The 17,527-nt window shown below is 31.7% G+C and overlaps 1 protein-coding gene across 2 annotated transcripts in view; it reads right to left on the bottom strand.

The window, feature by feature from the left end:
• Positions 1-17,527, bottom strand: part of Tps1 (Trehalose-6-phosphate synthase 1) — a 38,399-nt gene that overhangs the window by 2,373 nt on the left and 18,499 nt on the right. For both annotated transcript variants that reach the window (XM_072002881.1, XM_072002874.1), the window contains exons 4-9: positions 4,746-4,910; positions 3,932-4,160; positions 3,368-3,684; positions 2,400-2,773; positions 1,827-2,018; positions 471-798 (exon numbers count right to left, since the gene is read on the bottom strand). In XM_072002881.1, the coding sequence (XP_071858982.1) occupies positions 471-798; positions 1,827-2,018; positions 2,400-2,773; positions 3,368-3,684; positions 3,932-4,160; positions 4,746-4,910 (1,605 nt within the window). The remainder of the gene's footprint in view (positions 1-470; positions 799-1,826; positions 2,019-2,399; positions 2,774-3,367; positions 3,685-3,931; positions 4,161-4,745; positions 4,911-17,527) is intronic.

Below are 17,527 nucleotides of genomic sequence, written 5' to 3'. Positions count from 1 at the left end.
TGTTACTATAATACAGAAATGTTATTGAAAAAAATACTTAATTGAAGGAGATGCTATAAGAATGCTAAGAAGGCAGCTCTATCTTTGACTAATTTGAATAAATCAAGAAAAATTAACTCAAAGTCAATCAAAATCAAGTTACATCTTGAAATGTGCTATAAATGCATAGCCAACAAGATATTCGTAATAATACATTTTTGAATATAGAATCATCTTCTTTCTTCTTCTTTCAATAAAGACAATCTAAGTATGGGGAATTACCCCTTTATTGTCGTAAACTCTTCGATTATAATTATTATATTCTAATATAACTTTCCTTTTACATTTCTCATTATAATTAATTCCTCGCTTAAAAACAATATTATAACACCACAAAATATTAAAATGCTCCAACAATTTTAATTGCAAGACGGATAACAAATATCTCAAAATACTATCGCTTTGGAAAAAATAATAAAAATCATACTCACTTGGTCTTGCAACGTTTGCATCAAATTTGCCACCTTATCTTCCAACTCAGCGGGCATCGGATGAACAAACTTGCTACCGTCTGGATGCAAAATTTCCAATCCGTGATTTCCGGCGTACGTAATACCTTCTATACCAACCATTGACTTCACGTTGTTCACGTTTCTGCCTGATATAATTGCTATGTATACATCGGACATGTTCGATAGCCTTTGGAGAACGTTCTTCGTTTCCAAAGGTAAAATGGCAAGATCCGGATGAGTCGCAATAGGAGCTAAAGTACCATCGTAGTCCAGCAAAAGGGCCAATTTATGATTATCGCCGATATACCTAGGGGACATGTGTTATCACTGGAACGTTACCCGGCTTTCATCATGAGTCAGGTCTCATTCGCACGCGCGGGCCCGCCGTGTTCCAAAAGCATTCTCTGATTGAGCATAAACCTCTTCAAACAGTGTCAAACATAGACACACATAATCCGTAGACTTGGAATTTTATTCAAGAACATTTTCATACTTCGTTCACAATGCATTAAATACATCACGATAACTTAATTAATTTTATAATAGGATAGATTTTTCAAGAACATTAATACAAATGGATACAGTTAATTAGGGAAATTGTTGCAAATACTCTTGATTTTGAATAGTTGGAAGGTTGCATATGTATTTTTAATATATCACTGGTAATATCAAAGCACCTGGTGGTCAGCGTTCCCTACGCTGCGATGTACCCAAACTCATGCTCAATTTAATAAACGATTCGATCAACCGGATTTTTAATCGGTTTTTGTTGAAAGATGCATTCCATTGGGACCGTTCTGTTAATATACCAAACTTGTGGTTTATACAAGCATGCTCATCAGCAATCTGCACTCGTACATGAGATAAGCAAACTCTACCTATATACTTTGACTTGTTTGATATATACAGTTTTTGTGTAGAAGATTTTTAGTAGAATATTGTGTATTTAGAGTGAGTTAAATTACGATATTTGTCATTAAAGTGCAGCAACCTTTTTAAATTTTGGTTTTAGTTTTCTACCCCCTATTTATTCTTATTTCATGACAAATTATGTTTTAATAGGTAACTACGAATCTACCTAATTTTGTGAGTAGCCATCAGTAAGTTTGTTTTGTAATAGTTTGCCCACAACACATACATTAAAGTACGATTAATTCATTTAGTATTCTCAATGTTATCAACAATTAATTCGATAGGAAATTTACATACATAGTGTTAATTTTAACACCTTAAAATAACTAGATTTTAATCGTACATTGGTTGATTGATTCTCGTATAAGCACATGCTCTGGTCGGGCCCAGTCATGCATGTCGTTGATCTCTAACAATACCTACTTGCTCAAGTAATCATCGAAATCATCCATGGTCACCGGTTGCATCGTGGTTGCACCTACAGAATCATGTTCCTCCAGTGATCCCATTACTTGCAGGAAGGACTTCATCCAATAATTGACATCGTTGATCCTTTCACGGCGTCTTAAGTGATTCATTCTTAATGTGCGTTCATCTTCTGGCATGGTAAGCGCTCTAGAATGTACAGAAAAATTAATTAAGAAGTTTAAAGTCAAACTCACAAACCTTACTTATACGTTTGAAACTGTTCTGTTCTTTTTGTTTGAACGTTTCTTGGACAAGAATTAAATACTTCGTCATTGAAAGCGGTAATATTTTTGCTTAAATGGTTAATTAATTTAAAAAAGTAACAATTAGTTGATTTGATGTAATAACATAATAATACAATATTAAAGCTTTAATGTTAACAGGAATATACAAAAATAGATTTATTATAGAAATATTAAATAGATTTGTTAGAATATACATACTTAAAAAAAAAAGACGATCAGAGTTACAATAGTAAATATTTAAATGATACTCAAAATTCAATTTGTATAAACATATTAATCGTACCTATGGATAACTTCAGCAGCTTCGTCTAATTCATAAGGATTACAGATCAAGGCTTCGTGCATCATCTCCCCAGCTCCAGCGAATGGAGAAACGATCAACACACCAGGTGGTGTGTTAATTTGACAGGCGACGAATTCCTTGGCGACTAAATTCATACCATCTCTAAGTGGTGTAACCAGAGCAACCGCAGCATCCCTATAAAATGCTGCCAATTCGTCCTGACTCACGCAGCCATAAATGTAACGAATAGGAGACCAATTCGGTGTCGTAAATCGACCGTTTATGCGACCGATAAGTTGATCCATCTCAAGTTTCAAATCCTGATATTCACGCACATCAGTTCGCGATGGTACAGCAATTTGAAGCATAGTAACCTAAACAGATATATCATTTCGTCGAGTAATTTGATAGGAATCTCATATATATATATATTTTTTTTTAATTTTCTTTTAGTATCTGATTCATTGAATAAGACAATTTAATAGCTATATTTTAAACTAAATCTAGAATTATTTGATTTATAGTATTTTATCCTATCATTGGTCACTGTTTGTGACCAATAAATTCTTATGTAAGTTTCTTCGTCACAATTTTTCTAAAAGACGGATAGGTCATAACAGATTAACCGTGCGACCTCTGTGGTAACTAGATCTAGCTGAGTTTTATTGGCATTTTGCAATACACTCTACTTCAATTAAAACATATTTCAATAATTACAAAATGAATAAATAATACGCCTTGAATATTTATTATGAAACATTGGAATAATCCAAAGCAGCTATACTTAAATAAATGAAACATTTAGACATTAATCTTTCCGTTTTATTTTATTTCATGTGTAAGTACTTTGACCTTGTATACGTACCTCTGTAAATTATCAGATATTAAAATGTATAAAGGAAATGCGAATCTTGTATGATTTGCAAATTTTATTATCGCTTTAACATAAATTATAATAATATCGTTACCTGTTCACGATGTTCTGGATGTTTTTCTAGCAACAGCTCAAAAGCCTTCAATCTGTTGACCAGACCCTTGGTATAATCGAGACGATCAACGCCCAGTACGATTTTCTGATTGGTCAACATGACCTTGTTAGCACTCTCGGCTAGTGAGACGAATCTATCGAATGGAATGCCAATGGGAAGTGGCCTCACACGAACAGTTCTTCCACCGTGCTCCACTAACAAATTCTTACGATCAACCCTGCACCCAAGACTTCTCTGGCAGCAGTCGACGAAGTTCAAACAATAGTCCTGAATGTGAAAACCAACCATGTCACAACCTAAAACAGATACAAATAAATTTACATTCTTTGATTTGTAACAGTTAGCTTTCAAGATTTTGGCAAATGCTTTATTACAATGCATAATCTAATTAAAATTCGTGAAATTTATATATTAGTATTTGGTTTTTAAGAAATAGAACTTAGCACTTCCAATTCACGTTAAATATTACTTCTGGATGAAATTTGCAAATCTTAATTGGGAACTTAAAAATTTCTAGCGATATAAGAATCAGTGAAAGCTCACCAAGCATTCCTTGAAGGATTTCATCAGCCCATGGGAACAATCTGAAGATATCCCATGGTGGGAAAGGGATGTGGAGGAAGAAGCCTAATTTACATCTCAGACGTTTCTCGTCGGCTCGTTGTCGAATCCAATTTGCTGCTAACATTAGGTGATAATCGTGCACCCAGACCAAAGGCGTGCCATTCGGTTGATTCTTCTGCTCCTTGTAAATTTGTTCCAATGCACTGACCTAGGTCCATACAAAAACTGGATATTTAGTACTAGAAATAGTATAATGTCTATAATCTCGTCTTTATCTTAATAAAACTCAACGTTAATTTTTACTAAAGGCATATTTTCGATACTTTGAAAACAATAATTCTTTTTCTCCGATATCCGTCATCTTGAGAAATTCGACACAATTCTATTACCAATAACTTACTAAGTAACAAAATATTCCACGTATGCGAAATTTTTCAGTTCTCATTACTATTATGACAACATAATATCTCGCACGTAAAAGTACATATCACTCTGTTTAAGTCGCAGCAAATATTTGTTACCTTGATACCGTTTTTAACAATTTCAACGTAACACTTATTTGTAGAGTACACAAGAGCATAAGAGTATATAGATAACAGTGTACTTCCTGTCTTTCATATCTTATATACATTTTTCTTTATCTGACAATTTTATCCACATAATCGCTGCCTGACATAATATCATATACATATATCCACTCGTCGAATTGAATTACTACTCTCTTGCTATTTCAAATAGCTGACGTCCTATTGTAATTTCAATCGATATTCCATTCGACGGCGATTATACTCACCGTTTTAACAGCGAATTCCTCGTTGACCGCGGAGTACGCTCGCCAATGTTCCGCGATGAAGGTCGCTCGATCAGGCATAGAGTGGAACAATGGCCAAAAGGTTCCATTGCAACATCCATTGTAGTACGCATCGAAGATGACCGGGTCGAAGTGTACTGCCATAACCTGGAGGACAAATATTACGATCTCTTTAATCCGGCATGTAGAATATAACATGTACATAGATATTAATTAGTGTACGCTGAGGTATCCCAAGGCGATTCTTTGTCTATACAAAGTTCTATAACTAAAGAAGTAACTTCGTAGTTTTTCTTTTCTTAACAACTGCGCACATTATTGTTAGAAAAGCAGAGAATAATACGAATCGCGTAGAAAGTAATATTTGTTAGTCTTGTATCTCTTTTTATTTTTATTTAACTTCTGGATCTTTATTTTTATGCCTTTTAATTTATAGAGAGAATGTACGTAAAATGACATGGTCACATAGAACGCAACGATATTTGCTAATTTCATTTCTTTTTCTCTATCTATTTAACTTTCGAATTTTTATTTTTATGCATTCTCTGTATTCTTAAGGGAATTTCTCTCCCCCTTTTGTTCTTCTTTTACCTTATCTTTGTGTTTTCACCTGTTTTTAGTGGATAAATTAGTTTCAAAAGTGCGATTTTTCAAGTTACTGCAATTACCAGCGTATTTATTTTTTAAGGATACAATCCTGATATAGAAAAATATATTTTTATCTGCGTATACTAAAATTGAAAAGGACGAAGCACAACAGGATATCGATATGTGTAGATTCTATATTTTAAAGATAACCAGTTAACATTAATTTTCTATATTATTTTTAATGTGAAGGAGTATTTCAATTTTCATAGAATCAAGTGGAAATTTTAATTCAGCTAAGTAACATCCTGCCATTAGACTGAATTAATTATTCAACTTCTTCATTCTATTTTCTGACATTTCAATAACGTATCAAATGTACGTGAAAGATATAACAAAACCATAAGAGAAAAGGTGACTGGCGACGACTTTTATGATGAAAGAAACTCGCTTTGAGATACATAAACGCTATAGAAACCGTTGCTTGAAAAAGACAGTATTATTACAAACAGAAACATGTATTCATTTGTATTTTTAAATTTTTACAGTAGAAAACAGTGAGATCAACGGACCTCTTTTTTAACATAACAATGGATCGTTAAGCTACCTATTTTCTTCTTTAGCACAATGTTTTGTTCTCGGAAAGAGACTCCACGAGATGCAAAGTGATTAAGGAAAAGCTATCTCCTGTTTCTTTCATTCGAGAATATTAAAAATGTACATAGTCAAATATATCAAATGTATATAAAATACAATGGCTCGGAAAAATATTTGAACACTTACTATAGACAATTTTATATATATATATAATATATGTCTATAATGAATAAATAAAAAATAATAATAAATAAATAAATATATATATATATTGTGTGTGTTACATAAGACGTTTTCAAATTTCATTAGCACTGTAACGAGACCCAGCTGTCGTCACATTATATCGGTCAAATTTGAAAACAATCTAAATATTTAGATAGAAATTATAAGATATTTGCTGCAAACATATATTTGATAAAAAAATTAGTATAGTACATGAATAGCCATTTTAACCGTACAGTAAATGTCAAAGATGGTCCTATTAAATATTGAAGTTTGTCAATATAATAATCGATTTAATTTCTAATTTTGTTTCGTATATTCTAATTTTATAGATTCGTTATCGTCCTTTCGAAATTCCATTACGTCCATCGTACCTAGTTTTATATTTTTGATCTTCTTTTAAAGTTCCTTACGATCAATTTCACATTAGGAATTATAAGTAAGTTTGATGACACTGCTTAATGGTGTGAAAGCAACCCTACACTTGATTGCCACAAATAGTCACAGCGTCGATCGAATGCAGCAAATAACTCGACAAATGTTAAATCAATGACGTTACACGTTCTGTCGATCGTCATACGCGTTTGCAGATTGATCGTCGCCATTGCAGGAAGCATGTAACAATAGACGCAAATTCTTAAGCCGTGGTATACAATTTTCTTTATCAAAAGCAACGATCAAAGATTCAGACATTGTCGCTTCGTAACACGAGATTATATCGAGATTAATCTGACAATAAAAAACAAACTGTGTACCTGAGAAAGAACAAGAGATAAACATATCATTTAAAAATTGTAGAACGCCTGAGTGTCTACAATTTTAAGCATGTACCCAGTATAGTATACCAGAAAACTCCAATTTCAGAGAAAGTCTATTTTAGATTACACAATCTTATTATGTAACTATTTTCGTTGGTAGAAGTACAACAGGATTTGACAAGCTCGCTAAGCGTCTCCAATTTCTTCAATTCTTAAATGTGCCAAGTTTGGTAAAAGATATTAATGAATTGAGCCAATATTTCCTACATCCCTGACATTCAGTGCATCCAAGAAACTCGAATAAGAGCTAGAGATTTTACTTGGGGCCATTTGCAGTGTCTATATAACTCCAAACGAGTCTACCATATAAGTATCGATTTCAATTAGCAATGAGAAATTTCTTTGGCTATCACGAAAAATAGATCATAAAATTTCGTCATAAATTCCAGCAACATATAAAACGAAACAATGTTCCAACGAACGGAGAGATAGCTGAGTTTTATGATGATGAAGGAGATTTAGTTGACTCGTACTACTTGACGAAGTTTCGAGTCTGCTCTAGTTACGACGAAGTGATATCTTCCCAGAATTTTTTCATTTATCTGCTTTAAAAGTAAGTATCTACCTAAAGATACTACCCACTTTTAATTTTTTCAAACATTTAAAAATTTCTTAAAATTCCTAAAATATTCTCAGGAAAAGAGTTCTATTACCAAAAACCATTCCCTTTCAATTCTATGCCAAATATCACAAATAAAATCGCAAGTTTTCGTTTGAAGTGAATAATTTCGTGTAACTCATTAAACGAAGCAAGTTCAAGCTCTTCTTCAGTGATGTAGGTCGATTCGAACAAACAACGATTTGTACGAAACTCTAAGAAACTTTCGGTGTTTTCCAACGAAATCGCGAGAAAGTGTAGAAACGAGACTCGCGTAAATAGCAATCGGAAGTGCATAAAGTCCGCCGTAGAAGTCGATAACACGATAACGCTTAGTTGGCAATACGTGACGAAATCCCAGAACATCTTTTGTTAATTGCTCGTTATCCTCCTCGACGTTCTTTTGTTTTGCCCGTAGCGCGGCCTCCTTTATTTTCTGAATATTGTGAAAACACGTCCACTCTCTGGTTAACGATTGACGCAAGCGGTCAAACAATCGCTAATGAGATAATTATTAATGTTCTCAGCAGGTCTAGACACAACCATCAGAGGAAGAATCTAATTGATGCCTTAATTACCATTATTTTTTAAATATATTTATAAAGATAATGTATAATAGAGAATTCCAAGCATACTCTGTTCTAATCATTCTAAAATAAAATTATTCTACGGAAAAATGATATCAATTCCAAAACAGAAACAGAAATCTTCCCTCGTTATTTTAAATTTATTTCTCAGTTGCTGACATTACCTAACCAGCATATAAAAACCTCATTAACATCTAAATGCTATCGATTGACGCAAATGAAAGTCCAAATGAATCAAGAAAATGAAACTAACTAGTAGTATTAACTGTTTCTTTGTGTGGTGCTTTCATCGTCTCTATTATTTGGCTTGGACATAATGTGAAAAACGACAAAAATTATATAAGCCACGATAAATTGGTCCCTGGCCTACAAAGTTCAAAAGAACTTATCGATGCAACGATTGCATTATAACGTTCTCGTATCACGCCGCTCCTTTGTTTCCCTTTGATATTCATTAATGGTGAATGGAATGTATTGAAGAAAAAAGAAAAATAATATTGACGAGATACTGTAAACTTGCTGGAGCTTTTTTCGTATTAGTATTAAGAATTATTATTCCACGATATTACTAAAATAACAAGCTAAAGTAATAAAACGAAATAGGAACTTGTGGAAATATCTTTTATTGTATAACGTAACTAGGTCATTATTGCGTAATTTTCAAATATATTCTAAATGGTTAATACATTAATGTAAAGTATTGATATGAAATCATAATGGTTACTGCTACCACGAATAAACCATTATCATCGAATTCGTTGAATTTTTAAATTTACCGAATTAATAATATTAAAATTAACAAGTCACTATAGCTGCTTTAAAATAAAATAGAAGATTCTAAATAGAGAACTTATTGTTAGTAAATATTATGATGAGTGCCTTCTTTAAACGTCTGACATATTTTTAACATATGTGTTATGATCATAATGTGTTGTTCTGATTTGAAAACTAGAAATCAATAACTGATACAGATAGTATCTTATTATCGATGCAATAATATACTGATACAGTAATAAATAGTATACGAATAGTGAATAAAATAAAATTAAAAGGATATACATACATAAATACACAGGTAGCTCTTATGTTAGATATATTATAAAGAATATATTACAAGGAAGCATCATCATGATAAAAATAGTCATTTAAGTAGTTTTCCCTGTATCATTCACTATATTTAACAATGCAACAATAAGAAGTATAGACGTCAATGATTGCAAAAATATCTACGATTTCTTGGCAGTCGTTCATTTAATGTCAAGCATCAAGATTACAATGTATATAATGTATATGCAATAATGTACATGCAAACAGCTGCTTGGTTTAGCGTGAAGCGCGCTATTTGTCTTGGCGAGCATGAGTTTGTCTTTTCGTAACGACATCATGATGATTTTATCGCATAAAAATACGTTTTTCAAGTATCTTTAAATTCTTCTAGCTATACATCTTTTGTATATTGCATCACGAGGAACTCACTATAGTTTAATGTAAATATACGTATAAATACACGACATTTTCGTTGTATTTTGCATAGAAATTTTTATAATGTTTTATAGTGTTTTATAATGATTTCAAATGAAAACGCAATCAATCTCGTGATGCAAGCGGAAGCATACAATATGTATAATTTCATTTACATATCATAATATAAATAATACAAAATAAATAAATAAACGACACGTGCTTGTCTTGTAAAACCTACAACGTTACATATCTATGCTTTCAAAATAAACAAAGGTGAATATAGCGATTCACGAGATTACCTATAGTTAATCCAGAGATTTAGGTATTAAATAAAATTGCCCTTATTGTAATCTACAACTATTGATTCTTTTTCATAACTTCATCCGTTAGTTTAAAAAAAGATTTATCTCCAAGCTCCATTTACAGTCTTAACAATTCATAAAAGTTTCTAACGCTTTAATAGTAGATTAAAAATGGAAAAGTACAGAAGACACATACACATTGTACATCTTTTTCTGTTCAAAATATCTGTTGACTATTCTGAAAGATTAAACTGTGATATCTGTTTGCACATATTTTTCTTATTATTTTTCATGTAATAAGTGCGCAAAATTTTATGTCATAAAACAAGATAAACATTTCTTAAACATCCTACATAGTTTATATGAATTTATTGTTCTAGCACGATAAAATATATGTGCTATAAAACGTTCGATAATATTTTTAATGAAACGATACAGTCAAATGAAGATTAATAGTTTAAAAGAAATAGTTAGAAAAGTTAAACCATATAATTAAATAAAGATTCTTCAATACTCCAATATTTTAGTACTGAAATAGAAAAAGTCTCAAGAACCTTCGATACTCGACAAGAACAAAATTTACTCTCAAATTTCAACGAATAGAATCAATCCAAACCAAACAAACGCGAAAACAGAATTCCAAATAAATCTTTCCGAGCACAACGATATGAATTCTAGTGTGATATGTATGTACAAAGATTTCCTAACATTCTCCCAAGTTCGACTAAAATTTCACACTTCGTAGACGTCATACGAAACATTAATCAACGCTGGATCATGATATTTACGCATGGTCCCAGAAGCAGACGAAAAAAAGGAAGGACCGCATCTTCCTCAAAACAGTTTAAGTATTACGAGGTCACGCAAACGTATCAGACGTAACAGAATTGTGTTGCGTCACGTTAATGAATGTCGTCTGTCTCGCCAAGCTGACTGACGATGATCTGATCGACTCATATTCGCTTATCGACTGTGAGTCGAGGGAAAATTTTCGAAATCGCGTAAAACACGTGATTAGCGAAAGACACGCCGCGTGGGCGTGCATGTCACAAAATTTGACGTAAGAACGTGTAAATCGAAAAAGCGTTATCGAAGTCTGTAGCGAAATTGAACGCGGCTGATAAACGTCGTCGGATTCGCGAGCGTCACGCCACTGATAACCCCTCTGATGATTCGACCTCTCGACACGATTATCGTGACACCAGATCCTTGCCTCAGATCCATTCGTATACGAGCTGATCGACGCTTTGTAAAAATCATTTAAGGAGCTCAGAGGTGATTTTTCACCCGTGATTTCCGAATAAGGTCGCCGAGGATTGGTTCAACGACTGATTAAAAACAACTCAAGGTCCGCCTATGTTTCGGAGATTGAAAAACATTTCGGGGAAACGTAATCGAGGAGAACTGATACGAGATGATAATTGAAGATCTCTGTGAAGAATTCTGTGGGAGAGACTGTGGGCTCATTTGTTGGAATTAGAAGATAATATCATTCGATTTAACCTGTTAACCGGGCCATTTATTCAGCACAGATTATAAGAATTATACTTAAACTCTTCGAATTAAATACGTAACTGATTTGATTAGATAATAAATAAAATTTTGGCAAATGAAGTTCAAATAGACGGAGAAGAGATTTGTGACAAGAATTAATTTAATAGAAAGGGAATCACGAAAATTGCAGTTCGTAGTTGAAAACTTAGCTTAATTAGGAGTCAGATGCTCTATAGAACTTGATGCCCAACGCAAGCAATTTTTGAATTGATTTTACAATTCATCGTATCTCAATGTGCAATCAAAATTTGTCTCGGAAACATTTTACCTATTTTCTCATCCAAACGAATCAAGCATTCTCTACCGATTATATAATAGCTACTTCGTCATACTAATGCAAAATTCATAAATCCTAACGTTTCAACAAAATTTCTGTTTTATTCGGTGAATTTACGAATAGTTCATTTTTCTCTTTTTCGCGATTAACCCTTTCAACATGGTAGAAAAATTCTTTTTATCAGTTATTAATAACAGGAGCATAATAATAGAAATGAAAACAAAATTACTAAGAAATTAATTTTTTGTAAGGGGGATAGAAAACGTTAAAATAATTCAAAATCAGTTTTACTGAGAGAACATACATTTATCGTGTTCAATTAATAAGCTGTTAAACTATGGTGTTGCGTATGTACAACATTGAACATGAAAGGGTTAAATGCATATCTACTATTCCATAACTCAACTCTGATAAAACAAAAGAGTCATACATGAAACTCATATACATATATATATATATATATATGTACACATATATATGTATGTATATGTATGTATACATATGTATGTATGTATATGTATGTATACATATATATATAATTCTTCCTAAACGTTATTTAGGACAAAAACAAGATATTCTATCTATGCTTCAGAAAAACCCCCGCAACACTGTTATCACAGATACGTAAACACCACCCCCACTATACGATCTTCGTTCGTTCATTTTTCTCTCAACATTTCCCTTAAAGACGTGGATATAATGATGTATTCATATCAACACGAGACATCGTATTTCCTCGAGAAAATAATGAAGAGGAACATGATACAACGTTGAGAATAGAAACTCGGCCTTACAAGTCGGTACACAGGCTACTTTCAAAGTAGAAAGAGACAGGCTCTTATGAAAGGCCAGGAAGCTTCGTGCAAATTCCTTGAAAGCCTCTTGCTTTGGATTGTTATAAGTGAGAATATATATTTACCGATAAATAAATAAACATGTATATGATGGCGTTTTGTATTATTATGTAATTGGTAAATTGTGGATATTCATGCATTTATTGAAAATTGAAAGGTGCAAAAATGCACAAAGTTTTCGTAATGTAAATAAAATATGTGAAATATTTATATTCTTTTTTATATAAAAAAGTTAAATATATTCTATAAACATATAAATATTTAAGTATTATTTACATACTTAATTTGGTAGAGTTACTTCAGTTAGTACAATTAATTAGCAAATAATTAGTTAACAAAACATTCATAATAAGTAGAAGGGACACAATACTGATATAAAAACGATTAATTAAATATATACAGTAAGTGAAAAAGATTTCTATTCAAATTCCCTTTCTTTGATCGTGATTATAAAAATATAAATTCACATCAACATTCGCAATCTAGTAATTGTATCATAAATTATCAAATTTGTTTCACAATTTCTTTGGACTTAAGAGAGTTTTAGGCCAAAAGCTTTTTATTTTCGATTTAAAATTTCGTACAAATAATTTTATGAAAAGTCACATACAAATAAAAATATATATCGCGTTTATATCGGATATTTACCATTTCTTTATTTCGCTGTTATACATTTAAAAATTCTACTAGCGCTCCAGTATCTCTTTCTCAAAGCATAACGTAACTTTTGTATGTCACTTCATATCTATTTCCCTTCTATATTATCTTCCAGGAATATCTGATCTCCTTTTACGAAGATCTTTTCCTTGTAGCCACAAGCTACGCCACCGTTAACCAGGGACAATTGGCTCGTTCCGCAACAGATCAAATTCGTTCCCTGTGGATCGCGATTTGATTAACTCGATACCGAACAATTCCCTTTATTTGCTCGTTTCAGAGTTCAAAGGTAAATCTGTATAACCAAGACACAGTTACAGCTGACGCGGTTCTAAATTATGCTATCTGATATCCGGTTCGTTATTGATGACGTTTTCCCATCTTTCTTTCCATCGATGTTTACTCCTATGGTTATTCGAAACGTGAAGTTTTAAAATTGAAACGATTGAAGGATTTCGCCGACTCGATATCACAGGGACTACATTGATTTAGTCGATGTAGAGTAGTTTATGAATACCGAATCGATACCATAAGCGTTGATTGCAATTATGACGAGCATAATTCTTGGACATAATGATCTGTCTGATATAAACGGTAACCCGTGACGTAAATTACTGTAGAGATATAAATTGTTACAAAGAGTACACGAAAATTTGTTAGGTACTGTTGAAGATGACAACGTGAGTTCGCGCTCGCCATCTATATACAGATGCGCTAGTTACAATAAATAGTAACTAGAAGATAGTTCTAGATACAATCGATAGATTTAATCGATAGGTTTAAGATGTTCTTTTGTTTTTATCCCTAGTCCACGTAAGAAAGTGCAATAGAGGTTTTACGGCTCAGAACGGTGTGATAGATTTATCCAAAGAATAAAATAATAGCTATTATGATCCTACCTCTAAATACAGAAATAACAACAGGTACAATTAATTCAGCTGATAATTTTGAATAGAAATAGTTATATTAAATATAGTTACCAAAGAAAATATTTAGAGAATTCTTCTATCGCAGTAAAGAAGAATTTTATTCGCGAGGTTAGTAATTTAAAATGTAAAAATTTACCTGATAATAATACAATTTTTTTGATAAAAACGCAGTATATTCTTTTTTGTATCCAGTTTTTCACAAAGTTTTTCTAGTTTTTAAATTCAAAATTAAAAATATCCAAGACTTCGTTTGCATTTTATACTTAAAATTATTTTTCCGATAAAATACACTTCGTATGTAAATTATTCATATGTAAGATATTATAAGACTGAAATATTACATAAAGAAATTCACAGACATTTTGTTAAAAAGTTGTAACAGAATAATACAAAACGTGAAAGATATGATAATGTGTTTTCCCCGTAGTTCGATACAAGCAAGGAGAAATATTTCATGCTTATATTGTTTGCCAATATACTCTATCTAATTTGCATAATGCATAATTGTGTACTGATGGAATAAAGCACATATACTATTTTACTAAGATCTTGGTAGAGATTATTTAAGCACTAATTCAAATACAACGTTTGGAATAATCAAATGCATAAATAGCTAATTCCAAGGCTAGAAACAATCGTAAGACAAGTGAATAATTCTTGTTTTAAGTTCGTCAAATTCTTTCTGTCTTAGCCTTTAAAGAACTGATTTTTTACTGGATTTATCATCGGTTTTCTAAAGCTTTTGTAATTCTTCTTGCATCTATAGGTACATAAAGTGTGAGAAGATTAACTAAACGAAGTCCATGTTACAGAAATTTATATGTTTTAAACACTTTTCAACATCCAACGAATGCCAATTGGATTGAATCGAAATCTAATTAGGTCGATCATTTTCCTTCTCAGTACAAGTGAAACAGTGTTTAGCTCGGATCAAACTCATTTCCTAGTAAGAATGACGGTGGTTGCTGAACGTGTGACATTAGTAAGGTTCATTGAATTTTATTCGAATCGAATAAATGGCTCTTTTTGATTCGAATTGCTTCTGCTTGAGTATAGTTCAGTTCCAAAGTACATAATTCGTGTCAGTTTATTAACTTCAGAACAAATAACGTAGGTAAGTATAAGGAGCAATAGTAGATATTACCGTCCGTGTTAAGGCATCCTTATAAAAGAATGGAAGAAGTATGAATGTGATTAATTATCAAGTTATCAATGACTTCGCTATTTTTAAATTCGCTATGACATAATACGTATCATCTCCGACATAACTGCTACCTATTTCTGTTTTATTAATAGAACACGATCGCTTAATTGCAGACATTTATTAAGTACAATTTAGCAATGTTGTTAACAAGAATTGCGGTCAATTTTCTCAAGAGCAGTAACAAAAGAATGATGAAAAATTTCCAATAAGAATTAAATTTCTAATGCTAATAATATGGTGCTCTATTTTGAACTTCTTCTTCTGAAAGTAATAATAATTCTATAAATATAATTCGTTGAATTCTATGTTATGCAATAATTTATGTAGTAAATTACGTAATTCTATGTTATAGAAAAGTAAACTGATTTCAAAAATGGTAGTTTCTCATCAATATTCTATCATATTATCACCCAATTATATTTATTGGGTATATATTATAATTAGATCCTAAAACGTTCTAAAACGACGTGTGTAACAAAATAAATTACAAATTTGCGTGAAAATAGTTGATAGACGTCAAAGCTGGTAGAAAAGGACAATTCCATCGATCTGTTAAAAAACTAATTACGCGGTGTTGGAATCGAAGACCCTTTTCAAAATTCGAATGATTTTTACATTCGTAATAAAAATTGAAACAATGTTTCTAGACAGATACAAAGGGCAGACAAACAAACATCATCGCATATTAGTAGGCATGGTCACGCACAGAAAATATTTATGTATATAGTGTCAGTGGTCATCGTGAACAAGTCTAATCAAAATTTATTCTCACGATAATATTTTTTATATTGGACGCTGGCTGCCGAGGCTTGTTCAAATTGATGAGTAAAAACTGAGGAAAATGCGTATGAGGAGAAAAATACCAGTCATTACGAAGAGAAGGAGCGTTTGAGTAAACTACAAATTATTCTAATCATTTTCTTGATGAGTAATTTCACTAGTCTGGCAATGATCTGATATGATAAAACTTGTTAGAAATTATAAGCTATAAAGCTAAGACCAACTAAAAATGTTCGAATGGAATCGAATCCTTAAATATTCGTGTTTCTTTTAATTCTATTATCGAATGATTCCAAGTATTTAAACGGAGACTATGTTGAATTATTTAATTTGCTATTTCAAGAATCGAATATTCAATTTTAATAAAAAAATTCTCGTCTAAAGGAAATTTAAAGTACACTGTTTAAACTAAATTGGAAATTTGGAATAGCCGATTTTAAAATATTTTGAAATTAAATTGGAATAAATTTGAATGAAATTATAATGAACATTAGCGTCATAATAACAATGTTTGAAATTGAAGATTGCACGATTCTACAGATTAATCACATCTAAAATTATATTCCAGAATTATAATTCCAACGGAAAACGTTACATAAACGCGAGTTCATTATAGGGAAGAACATTTATTTTACGAGAAGCCTCTTTATTCACACGCGCAATTCAAGATATCAGTGAAACTTCCGGAAGTTACCACTAAAAACTACAAATCGATGGAATACTTTTTTGATAAATCTTATTTTATTCAGATCTTACAAATACCGAAGAAGAATAAATCAGACGTGGCAGGAAGAATAAACTATCAATGCCAAGGTCAACGCGCACACTATGATATCAGAACGTGTATAGGCAAACATATTGCGTGGGTGTTAAATGAGGAAGAAGATAGTTGTCACATAAAATCGTGACAATATATTTGAATCGTAGCTCGTTATGTGCCTTCGTCATGTTAACGGGAAATTTCAATATCCACATAAAACTGATTTCTGCGAAGTATCCTTAAAACGTTTCTTTCCCTGAATAAATCATTCGTGCAGAATGTAAGTTTAAAAACTGGGTCAGATTGTTTACATGTATTTCTATTGCAAATGAATCGAGAAAAAAAATTATAAAAGAAAATGTTATACTGTCCACTTAATCGCAACATGCAAGAACAGTTATAAGACTATTCTTCGTTTTTAATATTCAAATATTTGTAACAAAATATATTTTATTTATTTAGTAAAATGTTAACTAGAAAGTTGTTTGAAATTAGTATTTTAACAAATGTAGAATTCTCCAAGTTAGTAGAAAAAAAGAACATTTTCAATACTTATATTTAATTTTAGTCTATCTA

This window comes from Bombus fervidus, chromosome 1, assembly GCF_041682495.2.
Source record: "Bombus fervidus isolate BK054 chromosome 1, iyBomFerv1, whole genome shotgun sequence".
In the NCBI taxonomy this organism is placed as follows: Eukaryota; Metazoa; Arthropoda; class Insecta; order Hymenoptera; family Apidae; genus Bombus; species Bombus fervidus.
This window is presented reverse-complemented; position numbering and strand designations above follow the sequence as displayed.